This window comes from Phoxinus phoxinus (assembly GCF_949152265.1).
Source record: "Phoxinus phoxinus genome assembly, chromosome: 5".
In the NCBI taxonomy this organism is placed as follows: Eukaryota; Metazoa; Chordata; class Actinopteri; order Cypriniformes; family Leuciscidae; genus Phoxinus; species Phoxinus phoxinus.
The window spans coordinates 34,741,796-34,760,767 of NC_136880.1; the positions used below are offsets into that span (position 1 = coordinate 34,741,796).

Sequence of the window (18,972 nt, forward strand, 5' to 3'; positions counted from 1 at the left end):
AGGCTGCATTTATTTAATCAAAAATACAGTAGAAACAGTAATATTATTAAGTATTTTAACTATTTAAAATAGCTTTTTTTTCCCTATTTTTATAGATTTAAATTGTATTCCTGTGATGGCAAAGCTGAATATAAAGCATCATTACTCCAGGAATGGAGTTATTGCTGCTCAGTAAACTTTTCTGATTATTATCAATGCTGTAAACAGGATTATTTTATGAATATAAAGTTCAAAAGTTACATTGTAACAATGTTAAAGTCTATAGTGACACTTTTGATCAAATTAACGCATCCTTGTTGAAAAACATAAATGTCTCATTAAGTGTTTAATGTACAATACCATTTAAAACAATTTTTTGTAACGAAGCCATTCAGTAAGGATGCATTAAATTGCTAAAAATTTAAGGTAAAGATATTTATTTTGCAGTAAATATTTCTTTATCAAATTTATGCTTTTCTTTCGAACTTTCTAATCATCAGAATCCCGAGAAACAAAAATCACAATTTCCACAAGATAGCGCAACTGTTTTCAACATTGATATAAATGTTCCTTGAGCAGCAAATCAGCATATTAAAATTATTTCTGAAGGATCATGTGACACTGAAGTGAAGACTGAAGTAATGATGCTTAAAATTTAGCTTCGTCATCACAGGAATACATTTTAAAATATATTCAAATAGAAAAGCTATTTTGAATTGTAATATTTCTCAATATTACTGTTTTTGTGAGCATAAGAGACAAAAAACCATTTGAACGGTAGTGTATGTAAGCAGCTGCAGTGAACAGAACACATAAAAAGAACACACATTTCAAAATAAATGGTTTTAATAAATTAAAAGCTGGGAGAGCAGGAAGTCTTGGTAAAAGGGGTTATGTTATTTTATTAGTCTTAAATTTGTATCTACAACGAAGGGACAAGCAAAAAAATAAGCAACAACTCCATGAAAAAAAGAAATCAGAGAGAGCAAAAAAATACATTATTGAAGCACTTTTTTTTTTAATAAGCAACTTTTAAATCTAAAAGTAACTTTACAATATAAAGAAACATACAAAGAACATCTTAATTTACTACACAAGACAGAAAGAGTCCCTAAGACAAGGATCCAAACTACCCTAAACATGAAATACAAAGCAAACCCAGGAGACAGACTGCTTTATACTCAATACTGCTTTTCGTTTGCCAGAAAGAACAACGGTGGAGGATTTTTTTTTTCCTTTCCCACATCTGAAGCCCCTCCGCACCTCGTCTCCTCGCTAATGTTACAGTATCGTACAGCGTCACAATAGAATTACAGAGATGGCCAACGACGTGAGTGGTTTACATACAGAGGACTGGCCGAGGAGAAGAGAGACTGCAACCTAGAAAACACTATCTCAAGAGAACGGGAAGGACACTTCCCTCCGTTTTATTATTATTTTTTTTAAATCCTCACCCTTTTTTTGTTCGTTTTTTAAAATTTAAATAGATAAAAATCCTTCATAGTAAAGTTTGCGATGCGTGGTCCCTTTTGCACATAAAGAGACGACTTCCTGTGTTCATGTATGTCCATATAGGCAATGTGTTAAAAGGTGGGCTGCTGTCTGGAAAGTGCAAAGTGAGGACACGTCCGAGAGAGAACGGATGCATCGCGAGGCTTCCGCCCTCCGCAAGCGTCCTCCCGTGTGTCTGGTCTACGAGGAGCGAACGGTACTGGTTACTTTCCTAAAACATGAGCGCTCAGACGTCGTTTACTAAGTAGAGGCTGACAAAATCTTTACATTTGCATGATTTAGTACATCTGTACAATGGGACAGAGTCAAGGACAGAGAATGGCGACTCTTTACATTTTTTTTTCTACCCCCAAGATCTCGTAGTATTCATTGGTAGTGACTGAAATATCAAAACATGTCAATGATATCAAAATGCATTTTACAGTATTTACAAAGAAAGAAAGTAATAAAATAAGATAAACACTGTATAAATGTGTGTTTCTCGGTGTACATCGTGTCGTTGAGCCGTGGAGAACTGAAAAACAGGTGCTGAGTGAGTAATGTGTGTGTGTGTGTATAATCAGCAGGAGGATTTTAGCATTTAGCTCTGATATTTACCGGTTCCTTCTGACCCCTAATAGTAATAACCATTTCACTGAGATTTCCAAAAACACATTTTGTTTAAAGGACACAACAGATATACCCAATGCAAAAGACAAAACGAGAGAGAGGGGGGAGGGGGGGCTGTCGGGCACATTTAGCTCATATATCCCTCATTCAGTAGTCCCTGGATGTCATATTACTGACCCTTCATTTCATAAGTTTAGAAAAGGTCTGGATGTTGCGGACATCGCATGTTTTTGCACATTATATTCGGTGTAATCATAGACTGTAAAAAAAGATGGACGACGTGTCTCCACTTTCTTCCACTGTAGAAAAATGAAGCCAAAATAACCCAGAAATGGCCGTTGACATCATGCCCCAAATAGGTCATTTGGAGCCCGAGTCTGCGCAGTAGTGATCCTGAGATAGGGCCGCGGTATCAAGGTCCCGCCCACACTCCCGTAGACCGCAAACTAAAACAAAACTTACTGGAAAAACAAACACTTGAACATAAGTCAAGCGTGATGCGAAAAAATTACTTAAAGTGTAATTGGATTTTTTTAGTCCGATTACATGGAGAGGGCTGGGTTTACGACCTATACTGCAGCCAACCTCCAGGGGGCGATCAAAATGTTTTGGCTTCACTTTTCAGGACGTGTGTGCGTCACTCTTGGGTGTAATATAGAGCTCATAATTAACAAAATGTGTTTGAGGAGGAGGTTTTTGTTCCACACCTGAAAAAGTATTCAGTATATTGAGCACCGAGCCAACGGGAACCTCATTTGTAGTGAAATGTCATGTGACCTGTTCAGATTCATGCAAAAGGAAAGCATGTGGGTCTCTGGCGAGGGACAGAACGATACAAATCTTCAGGAGGTATCTTAGACTGGCATATTTACATGTGTACAATATGTCCTGACGGGTCGCATGCGAGACGTGTGCGCGATAAATCAATTCATGAACAAAAACAACAAATAAATAAGGTGTGAATCACGGTGTCATGTGTTTGAGTCAAGTTTAGCACTGGTTACTAGTATAACTGCATGTTTTCGGCTCTGGTATGACATCACTTCCTCTCTACAGATGGTTTGAGACTCCAAAACGTGTTGTCAGACACACAGGCTGGTCTGAGAAGTTAAAGTCGCTGCTGGTTTGGGCCTCGCACCTCTTGGCCTTGGTCGTTCACTCAACAGGGACAATGAAACCTGTATACTAGAGACGTAGAATAAAAGGTGCGCTACCTTTTTAATCTGCGGGAGGTAAGATTTCACAGCAAACACAAAACGTGGTGTAGACTTACTGCTAAAGTCATGCCACGTTATTGTGCATTATGGATGTGTGCTTTTTCTGTCAAATTCATGGTTTACATACATACAATGTGCCCCTTTCAAAAAAAAAAAAAAGATTAAAACCTAATCAATAACCATCAATACAATATTAATAAAAATAAAATCAACAATTGATAATAATACAATACATACACAGAATAATGAAAACGCTCATTGCCGAACCCATCGTAATGAGTTTCCTCTTGCATTTACAAAATAAAATGGAGGAAAAAGGTGCAGATATTTTCCACTGTAAAAACGACTGCATCCATTCAAGATAAAAAATAAAAAAAATCAATCAAAAAAAAAGTGGAGTGAGTTCATAAAGATCATAAAGTGTGCAGCCCGGTGAAGCTGCTCACACACACACACGCGCACACACACACCTGCCTTCATATGTGTGTTGAGCCCCGTTAGTGTCCTGAACCAGAGAGGAAGTCCGGGAGGCAGGGAGATTCAGTCAACAAGCTCTTCCTGTGGCTCTGGGGCTGTTTCCTGTTGCCGCTGGCCATTTTGCACAAGCTGGGATGGGCCACTTTCATGTGAGTCCTCTGCTCGTGGGGCATCCCAGAAGGCTGTGCAGAAAAAGCCAGAGTTCCATGGGCAGAGGGTGCCGGGGGTTGATCGACGTGAAGAGGGGACGGGGTTAAAAAGGAACGGGGCAGTCGGAGAGGGGTTTGAAAACGAAACAAAAAAGAAAACCCCAAACAAAATGATAAAACTAGAAGAAATCACACACTCATCGTCATGTTGGGTGAATACTGGAAAGAGAGAAGGGGGGGTGGGGGGATATATCGGAGGTGAGATTATGAGAACTCCACACAGAGCAAATACAAGATGGTTATGACATCACAGTCCCAAAATACAGCAAGAAAATGCATGATTTTGTTGACAAAGCAGTAACCGAAGGACAGAAAACTTGTCAAAATAAATGTCCGGGAAACTGCTGGTCTTTTTTTAACAAAAGCCATTTCCAGCACTCACTCTTGGACTGAATCAGTAACACTAACAAATCAAATAATTTTTTATCACTCTTTTTAATTTGCCACCGATTGGATATTCAGTTCTGTTCTGAGTAACATGGTCAGTATGTGAGGCCTTCTGAGTGCCTGCTGGGCGGAGCTACACTAACACTCCAAAGTTTGGGGTCAGTATGATTTTTTTAATGATTTTGAAAGAAGTCTCTTATGCTCACCAACACTACATTTATTTGATCAAAAATACAGCAAAAACAGTAATATTGTGACATTTTAAAATAACCGTTTTTTTATTCAAATATATTTTAAAATGTATTTTACTGTATTTTACTAAACTTTCAGAGTCACATGATCCTTCAGAAATCATTCTTATGTGCTTATTTGGTGCTCAGGAAAAATTTCATATCATTATCAATGTTAAAAACCGTTGTCTTGCTTAATATTAATGTGGAAACCGTGATGCTTATTTTTCAGGATTCTTTGATAAAAAAAGAACAGCATTTATTTTAAAGAATTTTTTGTAAAGTCTTTACTGTCACTTTTGATCACTTTAATGTGTCTTTGCGAAATAAAAGTATTAATTTCTCTCAAAAAAATCGTACTGACCCCAAATGTTTGAACAGTAGTGTATATGACTGGCAGGTGAGGGGAGTGGCAGGTCTTTGGGTTTGGGTCAGAATCTACTCACACTTTCACTTTGGAATGGGTTGAGGAAGTTGCCTCCCATTTCTCCGTCATCCCGCGGTGTGCCCGGTGGGTTGTTCATGCCTGCCATGTTGTTGGGGGAGTTCTGCAGCGAAAGAGAAGTTAGACAAAGACAGTTGAGAATGAGGTGTGAAAACCTAGGGAAAAAAAATACTGACTGGCAAACTAAAACCTTCCTTACCTTTGGCAACCCATCCATGTCACCAGAGCCTGAAATAAACAAACATAGTAAATGTTTTTATTATTAAAAGGCCTTTTGTGGCTCATTAATCATATTTAGACATTATTTTGATGCAGTGTAATAAAATAGTGCAGTCTTAATGCTTACCTAACGATCCGTTCATATGATGGGGTTCCATGCCACCCATGCCGCCCATTGGTCCATCTGGACCGGGACCCATTGGGAACTGAGAAACAGAAACAATCACATTCAAACAACCATCCACATCCACTGGCCTGTGTACAATACGACTCTGTCAATTATTGAATTCAAGATATAAACATTTTGAAAAGGATGAACATGTCCCCTTTGATTTCTCTGAAAGCATGCATGGATTTTTATGAAAACAATGATCATAATGTGACATTTAGGATTAATATAAGTCAGGCATATATGTACAATCAGGAGCTCATTATTACAAATAAATCCAGACAGGTTTTAAATCACACTGAAGGGATTTATTCTGAGATAACGACCGACTGGCATTATCAAGCTTATTACATGACTACTTAAGCAAATAAATAAATAATTGTACATGAAATATTAATTTGAGCTCAAATCATATTATGTAAGAAGAAAGGGACCACGGAGTGTTATGAGCACTAGCTATTCAACAATATTATTGATCTGACTGTACCGACGCTGCTGTATGAGAACTGAACTGAGCTGGACGATGACATCATTTCTTGCTTTATAGATTAAATTAACTAATTTAATAATTGATGCTCTTTACAACGGAACTGAATCAACACGGAACTGAACAACAGCAGAAATGCATTGTTTTCCTGTTACTGTAGCTTTGAAACAATCTGTATTGCAAAGGTAATCAAACAGCCAATTATACAGCGTAGCAGTCATGATACACAGATATCTGACCAACCAGAATCCAGTATTTTCAACTGCCGTATAATAATTCAGACATAAAATGCTTGTGAATCAAAATATGTAGCTGTGGCACTGGAAAAACACCACAAATGTCAAAAATTCATTACGTGGAGAGATATTACACTACAGTTTAAAAGTTTGGGGTGACTTTCTTCACATTTCTTTTAAAAAACATTGAAACAATCTTAGAATTGCTCTGGAAAATACATACATTGGGTCGGTTTCCTCCGGGTCCAATAGGGTTCATCATTGTGTAGATATTTTCACTGGAGTTTGTGGAGTCTAGAAAAGAAGAGAGCAGAAGGCTTTGTTTCTCAGACCTGCACAACTTCTTCCAAATAAGAGACCAGATCGCCAATGCTTTAGCAGCACACTAGATCAATACAGAACATGGTTGGACTGGATTAATCACCATAATAAATGTGTTCCTTTAATGATTTATGGCTTGTGTGTGAGAACGAGTGTGAGAGAAAGAGGGAGGGAGGGAAACACAGCTCACACCCTTAATCTGTGGTTCAACATCACAAACACAAGCGTTTGGAGTGGAATTACATTAACGTAGTGGGAGGGGTGGAGCTGAAGTCACATGTTTTGTTTTCCTGCCAGAGGAAGTGCAGGTAACCTTGCAGTGATATTGGCTGCTGGGAGGGAGGGAGGGAGAGAGAGGGTGTTAAATAGGGTGTTTGTGAAGTGCTGAGCATCTTTCTTCCTGGAGAGACATGAACCGTTTCCGGCTGTGCTGATTATAGAGACGAGGTGAGAGCAAGTGTGTAGTGTGTGAATGACATGCAGAAGGGGGAGCGACAGAACAGATCTACTCTACCTCCTGGGCTTGGCATTATGGGAGTTCCTGGTGGACCACCTCCTCCTGGAGGACCCTGAGGGAGGAAACACGCGCACAAACATGAGCCTAGCTTTTTAGAGTGAAACAGTATCAGAACTACCAGAGGAGCAGTTTTTAAACAAAGAAACACTAGGCACGGGGGAGCCATTAAGCCGCTTTGACTAATGTGCAGATATTTTACTTTTAAGAGAGGCAATGCTAGGAGCAAAACTAAGCCGGATAGTAATTGCTCAAGTAAAATCAATACATTTAGAAACTTTAATATGTGCTTAGTTAAGCTTTTAGTTTCCAAAGGGAAGCACTACATTCTGCAGGTTTTTTTTTTTTTTTTAGCTAAAGACAACGAGGGGAGAAGCAAAAGATCTCTACAACATGCTCTCTGAATGGTCAATATGGAAGTACATTCGCAACCAATTTTATACTATTTTCTTACTGAAAAATTGCTGGCACACACTTTTGAGACAGTGATGTCAAATCTATTTATCACGATTAATCGCATCATACTAACATAAAAGTATGTATTCACACACACGTACAAACTTTTATTGTAGATGCGATTAATTTGATTTGTCTCTGATTTGCATGAACAAAATTAGATTATTTTTTGATTAAATATTACAAAGACAGCTTGTAAGTTGCTTCTTTTTTTATGCAATAAAACAATTTATATATACTACAAAAAATTACACTATGATTTCATGTTGACTACAGTTTGGTACTCACCACGTAGTTGCCTGGAGACGAGGAGGAGTATGCTATCTGTCAACCCAAGCAAAAGAATATGAATGCAGTTTATTTTGATGAGAATAAAACATTAAACTCCACCACTTAATGGTAATATATCTTGAATATAATAATCTTTGGTATAATAAACCACCAGGCCAGTGCAGCAATAATGCATGCCACATCTTTGTCTGCAGCCACAAAATTGCATGCAGATAACAGCGTACAGTATGTATGAACTTACCGAGTTAGCATTGGGGTTTGGCCAGGGGCCACGTCCTCCAGGTCCCCTGTACAAAGGATAGAAAAACAGAAGAGAGACAGAAAAAAGTTAACAAACATGATTTAAAGGGATTAAATAAATGGCGACAGGGAGTGATCTCATGCAGAAGAACTCACATGTTCATTCCGGGCATGCCTGGACCACCGAGAGAGTTTGGAGGAGGCCTCATACCACCATAGTTCTGCAATGGGCATAGAAAACACAAACACAAACTTTTCAACAATCACTTTTATGGAACCATTAAAATCAGTCTGGGTTGGAATCCAGTATTAACCTTCACCAGTGTCACTGCATTAAAAAAAAATACATTAATAAATAAATTTTATATCATTCTAATTGTATATAAAGAATAATTACATACAAATAAATACATTCAAATAAATCATTTTAAAATTAAATATGTGTGTGTGTGTGTGTGTGTGTGTGTGTGTGTGTGTGTGTGTGTATATATATATATATATATATATATATATATATATATATATACACACACACAATTATAATACTTAAATCATACCCAATATAACATGAACCTAATTAAAACATGTTTAAATTAATACATTTATTTATCTGCTTACTACATTTATTTGCATGCAATTATTCTCATATATATATATACACACAAATAATAATAATTTTTTAATAATTATTTTTACATTTTTATTAAACTTTATTAAATTAAAATATTTAAAAAATATTTATATACATTTATTTGTATATAATTCTTATATATACAATTATATTTTTACAAAATTATAAAATGATATACATTATAAATTAATAATAAATATTTTTTTGTTTTTAAATTAAATACAAATTACAATAAAATGTAAAAGAAAATATAATAGCATATATAAGAATAATTACATACAAATAAATGTATTAAAATAAATAAATAAAATGCACACTGAGTTGAAAATTGTGTTGTCTTGGCATTATTTGGGTACACTATATTTTTCAATTCAGAGTACAAGGTCACAATTTGGGGGATTTTTTCCCCTTTTGCTGTGGTGCTGATGATTCGGCAATGGCGCAGTGTAGGAATTACTGCTCGTCAACCAGTCGTCCGTAGCGGTGGGGATCCGACCAAACAGGTTGGGAAGCGATTGTCACTATGCTAACGAAGTCCTGCTCAGGCAGACGGCGGCCCACCTGTCTGGCTGCCCGTGGGTGGAGGGCAAAATGTGACAGAGCCTTTCGGGCCTGAGGCTGCTTCTTTCTAACCCGAGCCTTTGTTCTGCGCTCTACCCAATTTGTCGAACAGATGCTGCACCAGCTGCCGATTTGTGCAGCACCTCGCTTGCCAAGAACAAGAAGGACAGAGAGAGATAGAGAAGCAAGGAGAACTCTGCTTTCAGCACAGGTGAGTAAAGAGGAGTAACAGGGTTCTTCAGACTGTCTTAGTCCTGTGGCGTTTGACTTGGGGCGACTACCAGAGGATAAACGAGTAAAAAGAGAGCAAAACTATGTGCCTACCTGAGGGCCCATGCCACCCATCCCTCTGGGAGGATTCATTCTCATTGGACCGCCCATGTTAGGATGTCCTGGAAAATATTAGATTTATTTAGATTTAGAGTCATTACACAGGTGATATCATTCTTCAATCCGCATGTAAAGGGCTCTGTAGTTATGAAGTGTTGGAGTGGGGGCGAGCGGACCAAGATGCTACCTTGAGGTCTGGTTGGGTCCAAACTGTTTGGCAGGAGTGGTTGTGATCCTGGAACCCCTACAGGAGGCTGAGGAGGAAAATGAATGAAGGTCAAGGAAAGACATGGAAGGTTTCACAGAAAACATATCATATCAGTGGATACAGTGGATGTGACCCATCTACATTAGATCAGTGTGAATAGGAAAATGTCCTTCCACCTTTTACTTTCAATGGAAATGTTCAATGGAATTTTTTTTTTTACTTCAATTAGCCTCTGAATATTTTACATATGCTAGTATTGCTACAGTACATCGGTTCGAAACATTATTTTACACTAGAACACCAGAAACATCACAAACTGGCTTTGATGTATCAGTCAAAGCCATTCAAATGTATAATGAATAAAATGAATGAAAATAGAATCCAAGAAAATCTTAAAACAAACATCACACGAATATATATTATATATATATATATATATATATATATATATATATATATATACACACACACACACTAGGGCTGTCAAAATTTTAATCGCGATTAATCGCATCCAAAATAAAAGTTTGTGTATGCAAAATATATGTGTGTGTACTGTGTATAATTATTATGTATAAATACACACATTCATGTATATATTTAAGAAATATTTGCATTTATATACATTTATATAATTTATATTATATATAAATATTTTATATATAAATATAACCAATTTTTCTTAAATGTATACATGATTCTGTGTGTTTTTATATATATGAATAATTATACACAGTACACACACACATATATTATGTAAACACAAACTTTTATTTTGGATACGATTAATCGCGATTAATCTTTTGACAGCCCTAATATATACACATATATATACACCACTGTTAGGATTCCCGCATTCTGACCAATACATATCAATGACATTTGTGTCATATTATTAGTAATGTTTATATACTATTATAGTATTTATTAATATTTTTAATTAGCTATTAAGTATTTCAGTTTCTTTTATTTTTTTATTTTTTTTATTTAGCTTGGTTACTTTTAATTATTTTTACTTACACTTTCTTTATTTCAGTTAGTTGCCAAGGTTTTTCCTCTATTATTTATATTTGATTTAAAACAAAACCATTTCAATTATTGAAAACTATTGAATGGTTTTAGTCTTAGTAAACAACAGCAACACTTTTTATAACACATTATAAAAAAACAACAACAAAACAATATATTCAGAATAGAAATTCCCATGACTTTTAAATGACCCTTAAAATATCCCAACATTTCCAGGTTGTTCCCTGCCTGTGGTGAGCCTGAAGATGTGTGTAAAAATGGAAGAACTACAGCGCGTGTGATGATGTTTTCCGTACCTGATTTGGCATGCGAAGAGACGGTCGTGGTCCACCAGGGTACCGTGGAGACATAAAAGGCTAGAAGTAGAAGAAGAGAAAAAAGGAGGAGTCATTAGCAACATGTTGCCCTATTTAAAGAGAACGCGAGAGCATTGTATAGACCAGAATGAATGAGTGCAGCAGGCCAGGCTATAGCAGATGGAATGGACAGACAGATGCACGGAGAGCGGAAGCCAACACAAGATGCCATCAAATATGTACATTTGACATCTCTCCTTCTGTCCGTCAACACAGAATGCTCCCATTCTGCCTTTTAAACATGCACACACATACACTCTTGTGGTGTTTCGACAAACGCATAGGAAAGCATCAGGAAAGTCAGACCTCGAGCGGCTGCACTTAGACGCTTCTCAAGTGAAAGTCTGGTCAGGAAGGAAAGTGACCACAACAACCCAAACGAGGGCAGTATCGTGCCTGTGTCCTGACATACAAACCATTAGAGTCGTGTGGCTGCGCGTCTAGAGATGAAACCCGATGCCACTTCTGTGGTCAAGGCCTGTGGGAAGCTTCCCGAGAGACTCTCGCCAACTTTTAGGGCTCTGTTGAAACATGTCGGCGCTGAACGGATGAGGGATAGGCTGCAAGTGTGTGTGTGCATGTGTTTTTACAGCTAATTGGAGTGATTTTACCATTGTAGGAAGATGTTGTACAACCGTAGTGCTCTAATATGCAGTGTGTCTTTTTTTTTGTTTTTTTTCCAGGAGCAAGGAAGTGGAAGTGTCTGATAAGTATAGGTTTCGCTGTGTTTTGTGGGTGCACATCCACGCGCAGTCCCTCTGGTTTCTGCGCAGTCAGTGTGCTTGTGTGTGTGTTTGTGAGGGCGCTGTGTGGCGGGAGGCTCTACAATATTAATGTGCTATTGATGGGGGATGGGGTGCGGCCCAGGAGTGGAGGCCCATCTCCAAGAACAAGGAGGAGACTGAATTATTTATCCTGTTCGCAGGGAGTCGACTCTATGGAGGGGGTGGGAGGTATACAGGATACTTCACACTCCCAATATAGAGAAACAGAGGGAGGAAGAAAAGAAAAAAGAAAGAGAAGACAAAGGAGGAATGGACTTTAGGGTATACGCCCAATGATGTGAGGGATGCACAGTCTTTCACAACTGCATGTTTACCAGATTTGTATTGTCCACTTGTATTGTACACAACAGTACAACCTATTGAACTGTACTTCTATTCCACACAGCCTTTCTTTCAGTTGTTTCAAAAAACAAAAAATCATTCAGACTAGATCAACTGTTTCTTTGAAGAGATCAGATTCAAAAGAACCATTTGTTCACGAATCAGACATTGGTACTTCTCTCATAAACAACACTAGGTGGATATATCAAGACTTTCAGGGAATAACTTTATTGTGGTGTCTTTTTCTTAAACAAATCGATTGTACAACTTCAAAGGACTTCATATATAGCACAAGAGTCACTTTTGTCATACTTTTATGGTACTTGTTTGTTCTTTCTGTCGTAAAGGGATAGTTTACCCGAAATGTACAATTCTGTCATTAATTACTCACCCTCAGTCATTCCAAACCCGTAAGACTTTCGTTCATCTTCGGAACACAAATGAAGATATTTTCAGGATACAGTTCTGTACTCTCCATAGACAGCTAGACAACTACCCCTTTGATGCTTCAAAAAGTTCATATTTTTAAGCGTCAAAAAGGTAGTTGCGTAGCAGTCAACGATGGGACAGAAAGCTCTCTGATTACATTAAAAAAATCTTAATTTGTGTTCCAAAGATGAACGAAAGTCTTACGGGTTTGGAAGGACATGAGGATGAGTAATTAATGACAGAATTTTCCTTTTTGGGTGAACTAACCCTTTAAAAGCTTCAGTCTCTGTTCATTGTAGATGTAAAGACTTTGCCAGCAAAGTCTTCTAAAAATGTCTACTTTTGTGATTCACAGACAGAAAGAAAGTAAAACTGGTTTAGAAAAACATGAAGGTTTATAAGTGAACTATCCCTTTAAAAATGGTGTCAACCCTGACTAAAGTCCATACAGAGGACAATTAAGTACAATTCTGCAACGTTGGTTCAAAGAATGTGTTTCTGTGAATGTTTCCAAGAAGAGGACTTGAAAAAAAAACCGGAGAATTAAAAATAACCATGTAATTTACACCGTTCATCTTGCCCAAGCGAGTTGATGCCAGCATCGCCAACGGTTCTCATGTGTGCAAGTGTGACCGTGTGTATATCGAGGGTGCAAGCAAGGACACGGTGTGTGTGTGTGTTTGTGTGTGTGTGAGGATTGCTGTGTGTCTTACCTGGCCGTGTGGTCCCATCATGGGGTTGCTGGTATTGTGTGGGGGAGGCTGTGCGTGTGGTGACGGCTGCGAGCCGGGAGGCCCCTTTAAGAGAGAAGAGGCAGATGAGAGATGCACAGACGGCCTTCCAGCGAGGCCTGCTGCTGCCGAAGCCCCCACACACACACACACACACACACACACACACACACACACACACACACACACACACACACACACACACACGCACACGCACACACACGCACACACACGCACACACACACACACACGTGGGAAACCCAAAGCTAGTGTGTGGATTTCAATGAAAAACAGCAGTTTATGAGAATCAAACAAGCAGTTATTCCATCAGAAAGTTCTCAAAACATGGCAGGATTTGTTAGACCCACTTCATCATTTTGAAGAAAAAATGTGTTTCAGATGTATAAGTGATGAGTGAGTCTTCAAATTCATATTTCAACATCAACCATACAACCTCACAACAAATCAAGGCATCGTGGGACGTTAAACACTCAGCTCATGTTGACAATGTAACAAAAGATCCAAAGCGCTGATAAGTGGATAATTATTTTCTTATGATGGCTATGATGCAGAGTTTCGCACGAGCAAACACCACAAACATATATTCTTCAGAAAACATAACATTAGTTTATAGACCAGCAGCGTTCATGTACTGTATGCAGAGAATAAATATTTTCCGCGAAATGTCACATAAAACCCATTTAAACCCCTCAGTCACTCTATATAATTATTTCACAGAGCATCCATTAGTGTTCATTAATGATCAACAGGCCATTGAGCTCGAGTCCAAAATGATTCTGTAAGGAACATGAGACTTTATGACTAATAACTAACACACAACAAAGGAGCTTAGCTTCTATTCCTCTCTCCCCCTGAACAACAAGGCCGAATGAGAAGCATATGGCATTATGGGTCCTGTGCACCTACATTAGGAGCGTTCAGCCAATCACAGTCGCTCTGCAGTTCTGCCTCATTGGGGAAGGATCTCAAAACAGCGATATATAAAAATCACTTCCGACACCTTGGAGAAGATAATAACCTGCCACTTACTGGCATGGCTATCAACAGAGAGCCCTTCAATCTCCATTCTCAGGCCCTAAAGGGGCAGTTAGTTTGACAGTATTCATACACTGTGAATGACGGCCGCAGGACAGCTGCAATAGCTCTTCTCGACCACTCGGGGGCAGTGTTAACAAAGCAAACCTCTCAGTGGAGTTCACGTAACTCACAGAACAACAATATTTATTTGTCTGAGCACTGAACTCTTCACTATTCTAATTAAAAATATACAGCAATCAGATACATACATTTCTATGCTCATCATTTCAAGTAATACTGATGTCAACAGATCGGCTCTTAAGTTTAGGGACTAAATGAAAGAATACTTTTAGAGGGAGACAGTGGTTTCATTGGGGTTTTTTCACTGTACAGTCCGTGTATGCGGTTGTGACCCATACTTATTACCGCCTCTTGACCTTTGGCCAGTGCTCAGACCTCAGACAAGCCCTCCTGCTGGTTTCAGATGGGCTGAGGAAACCATCCATCCAACACGACCGGAAATCTCCACGCTGATGACCAGAGCTGCCACACACACACACACACACACACACACACACACACACACACACCACAGCCACAGAACAACACATCTATCCAGGGTACAACACTGACCCACACACATCAACGAAAATAACACCACTGAATGAAACAGCGCATTCAGAGTCGGAGCTGTGGCTTAGCGGTTAGTATACATGCGATTATACACTCTTTAAAAGTAATGGTTATTTATTGGCATCTATGGTTCCACGAAGAACCTTTAACATCCATGGAATCTTTCCATTGCTCAAAAGGTTCTTTATAGTGGAAAAAAAGTTCTTTAGATTATCAAAATAAAAAAAAATTAATAAAAGGTTGTTTTAAGACCTGCTCACTGAAAGGTTATTTGGGGAACCCAAATTGGTTATTATATAGCATAGCTGAAAAAAAAAAACTTTTGGAACCTTTATTTTTAAGTGTAATGCAGCTGGCCACATTTTTCAATACAGTTCCACACTCATTTCTTCATAATTTCTATCCTTTCTCTATTGTTTATATGAATAAAAGGCCCGAAACATACAAGACGTGGCGCAACATTTATCTGCAACCAATTAATTTAGTGATACAAGCAGCTTTTATAAAAGTATGCATGAGGTAAGGAGTTTTTGAGCTGGTTTTTGTGAGATTTGGTTTCTGATTTAGCTGTGACCCGTCTCTGACCTCCCTGTGAGAGTGGATCGCTGCAGGGTCTGGCATGAGAGCTGCTCTACTGACTGTCCCAGAAACCATGCGCTGATACAACAACAGGACTACATGAGCATATGCGTGTTTTCCCTGGCCACCTGCCTTTTTCAGAGTGGGTCTGAGGGAAGGATTAGAGGGGTCCAGGGATGCTCAAGGCCTCTTTAACTCGTAGTAGCGCTGAGGTCACGACTGTTCATTACACCTCATCACACACAGCAGTGCTAGCGCTCACTGCCGCTCAATGCCTCTGCCTTTCTCTGCTAAACAATCTGGGTCCTTGAGTAACACCCGTTCACTTCTCTTCCTCTCCACCTGACTTCCTAAATAAAAAAAGCAGGGGTGTGTATCTGTGATCACACTGGCAAAATCTTCGAAATGATCTGCACTTCTACAGCAATTATTAATCTTTGTTAATTTTAACATTTACTAATACATTATTCAAATCAAAAGTTGTATTTGTTAACACTTAATGCACTGTGAACTAACAAGAACAAACAATGAACAGTTGTATTTTTATTAACTAAAATTAATAAAGATGAAAAAATACAGTAAAATGAATTGCTCATGGTTAGTTCATGTTAGTTAATACATTAATGTTAACAAATTAAACCTTATTGTAAAGTGTTACTATATTATCTTAAAATAATGATTCAGGTCAGTTTACAAGGTATTCCAATATACTCGGTACATAACTAAAAAACATGGTATTACTGTGGTAAACGCACAAAAAACAAAAACAAAAAAAAAATCACTGTAATACCCTGGTACATTTTTGGTAAAATAGGAATAATTGTATATTATATTATATTGGTTTGATGCTTAAATTGACCAGAAACATAAAATCCTAGTTTGTAGCAGTATTTTTTATTTAATCAACACATACCATAGTAAAGATAATAATCTCTGTTATTGTATAGGTTATCTGCCATTTAAAAAAAAAAACACTCTAGTATGAACTAAAATGTCTATATTGTGCATCACTAGTAAACAAATGAATGAACCCAAACCCACACAGTCCTGTTCTCTCAATGACGCTTTAGAAACAGATCTCAGGAGCAGCACACACACACACACACACACACACACGAGAACACCTCACACCTCTTCTCTCACTCCCTCAGCGCTGATCTGATATAAATAGCACTCCTCTGCTTCTCCGAAAATCTCCTCCACACCTCTCCGTTCCCTCCTTCTCCTCAAACCTTTCCCCTACATAGCTCTCCCAACCCTCCCCTCCCAATACAGCGGAGATTCCAGACAGCGTCTCCTCCCTCGACACTGCCTTATCACTAACACTGCCAAATGCCAGGCCTGTCCATCACTGAGCAAACGCTCCACCACCCCCGCTGCATTATGGGAAGGTCTGTGGATGTGTACAAGCATGTTTGATTATGAGGATATGTGTGTGTCCGTGCTTGTATGTGTGTTGTTATGCGAACTCAATGTTTCATGTAAACAGACGGGAATAAACAGGAAAAAAAGCTCTTTGTTGCAAGTTAATAGGAGTTTCAGTATTTCATAACTAGCACCATTACTAATGCTCCCACCGATAATTATAGGGATTTGAACAAACCACTAACTATTCTGGATGCACCGATATTTAAATTCTGGTTATTACAAATAAGTCACTAATTATTTTCATCGTATGGCTTATAACTGACAAATGGGCAATATTACAATTCTATACAAATATAAAAAAAATATTTTTACAAAGAATTTTTACAAATAAAACACAAAAAAAGTTATGTAATCTAAATGTAAAAATAAAGGAAATGAGCAAGCATAATTAAATATCCAAAATCTATAATTGTTTCAATTTAATCTAATGATTTAATAAAAATTTATTTGACAAAAAAAAAAATGATATATACAAAATTATCCAATCAATTAAATATTAATAATGATATAAAACACTATTATTGGCCGATAACATGGTACCAATATATCATGAATCCCTAGTAACAATAAAAAAAAAAATGCACTGTTTGTACTGCAGACACGAATGCTAAGTCAAATCGAGTGACTTTTCTTCTGGTGGACGATAAAACGGGCAGAAAAATAATCAGAGAATGAAGAAGGGAATATATCTAGAGAACATAACATCATAAAGACTTGGGTTTTGTTGACCTGTGCCAGCAAGTAACCACCTAGCAACTGTTTAAAACACTCAGAACCCCTTAGCAACTGCAAAGAAACACCATAGCATCATGGCAGCAATGTTTCATAGACGAAAGAGCCGTTTTTCATAGATGAACACCACTCACACTTTCTTCAGAACAAGACAAATCTACATCGCGTCCAACACCTTCATGAACACAACACGGCCTGCAGAATGGAATGAATAAAGCTGCGAGCAGATGGATGGAGGGATGATGGAGAAAGAGAAGGAAAGATCTTAGCAGGGAAGAAAGAAACAACAACATTTGTTAAAGAGGGAAAAACGCATTCAGAAGCACATGAAAAGTGGGCATCCCATTCAGTCTCTCTCTCACACTCACAGTTAAATATGTTTTGTGTAACAGTTAATTGATCATCAGTCAGCAACTGTTCCCATCGATTCATTATCGGAGCCGTATTACAGAAACATCCTAACTCCAGATCTTAGCCGTTCAGTAACCATGGCGATTTCCATTTGGGATTTGAAAGACTTGAGATAGGAAGAGTAATACAGCTCCAGAAATGAAACTACAGCTAAATTCCACTAACATTTAGTGCTCTAAACCTCCATCTTACCATTGGATGGTAGAGGACTTTATTTCCAGTGTGGAAAAAGGCAAAGTTGGGAATGATCTCATACTGATAGCAGAGCTCCAGGCTGCTGTCAAGCCGCCCACAGCCACAGACAGACCCACCAGCAGCCCACGCGCACAGACAGAGAGAGAATGAAGGAATGAATGAATGGATGAATGAAAGAATGAACGGAGCGCAGGCGTGACAGGGTGATGAATGGAAAAGTAGGCAAGGAAGAGAATGAAACCAGCTGTGCTTACCTGAAAGAAACCAGGGGGCATGGGTCCGCCTGGCATGCCGTCGTTGGGGGGCATGTTGCCCATTACGGGGCTGGGGGCTGCTGCTGCACTCTGGGAAACAGAAAGAGGGAACATGTTAGTATAGAGATATAGAATTGGTCAACCCTGATGCAATACTAATATTACACTAATACTACTTTTACTTTGATTGATGCTGATATGATATCTGGGTAATTCGTGTTATGGAAAGTGCTGCACGATTCTGGATGAATTGAGAAACACGATTTCTTTGTTTCAAATAGAGATCGCAATTTCTTCCACGATTCTGAAAAGACAAGCGACAACTA

The 18,972-nt window shown here is 38.3% G+C and overlaps 1 protein-coding gene across 3 annotated transcripts in view; it reads right to left on the minus strand.

Annotated features, from left to right (window-relative positions):
• Nucleotides 1-810: 810 nt before the first annotated feature.
• The window catches only part of LOC306997992 (single-stranded DNA-binding protein 2), a 69,776-nt gene continuing 51,614 nt past the window's right edge, over nt 811-18,972 (minus strand). The window contains exons 5-18 of one of the 3 annotated variants that reach the window (XM_079611672.1): nt 18,647-18,736; nt 13,359-13,442; nt 11,051-11,110; nt 9,708-9,774; nt 9,515-9,582; nt 8,155-8,219; nt 8,000-8,045; nt 7,756-7,791; nt 7,012-7,066; nt 6,400-6,470; nt 5,412-5,490; nt 5,265-5,293; nt 5,067-5,168; nt 811-4,162 (exon numbers count right to left, since the gene is read on the minus strand). In XM_079611672.1, coding sequence (XP_079467798.1) covers nt 4,133-4,162; nt 5,067-5,168; nt 5,265-5,293; nt 5,412-5,490; nt 6,400-6,470; nt 7,012-7,066; nt 7,756-7,791; nt 8,000-8,045; nt 8,155-8,219; nt 9,515-9,582; nt 9,708-9,774; nt 11,051-11,110; nt 13,359-13,442; nt 18,647-18,736 — 882 coding nt within the window. In that variant the 3' untranslated portion in view covers nt 811-4,132. Of the gene's footprint in view, nt 4,163-5,066; nt 5,169-5,264; nt 5,294-5,411; nt 5,491-6,399; nt 6,471-7,011; nt 7,067-7,755; nt 7,792-7,999; nt 8,046-8,154; nt 8,220-9,514; nt 9,583-9,707; nt 9,775-11,050; nt 11,111-13,358; nt 13,443-18,389; nt 18,445-18,646; nt 18,737-18,972 lie in introns of those variants that run through there. The other 2 variants (XM_079611674.1, XM_079611673.1) reach the window with 2 other exon arrangements.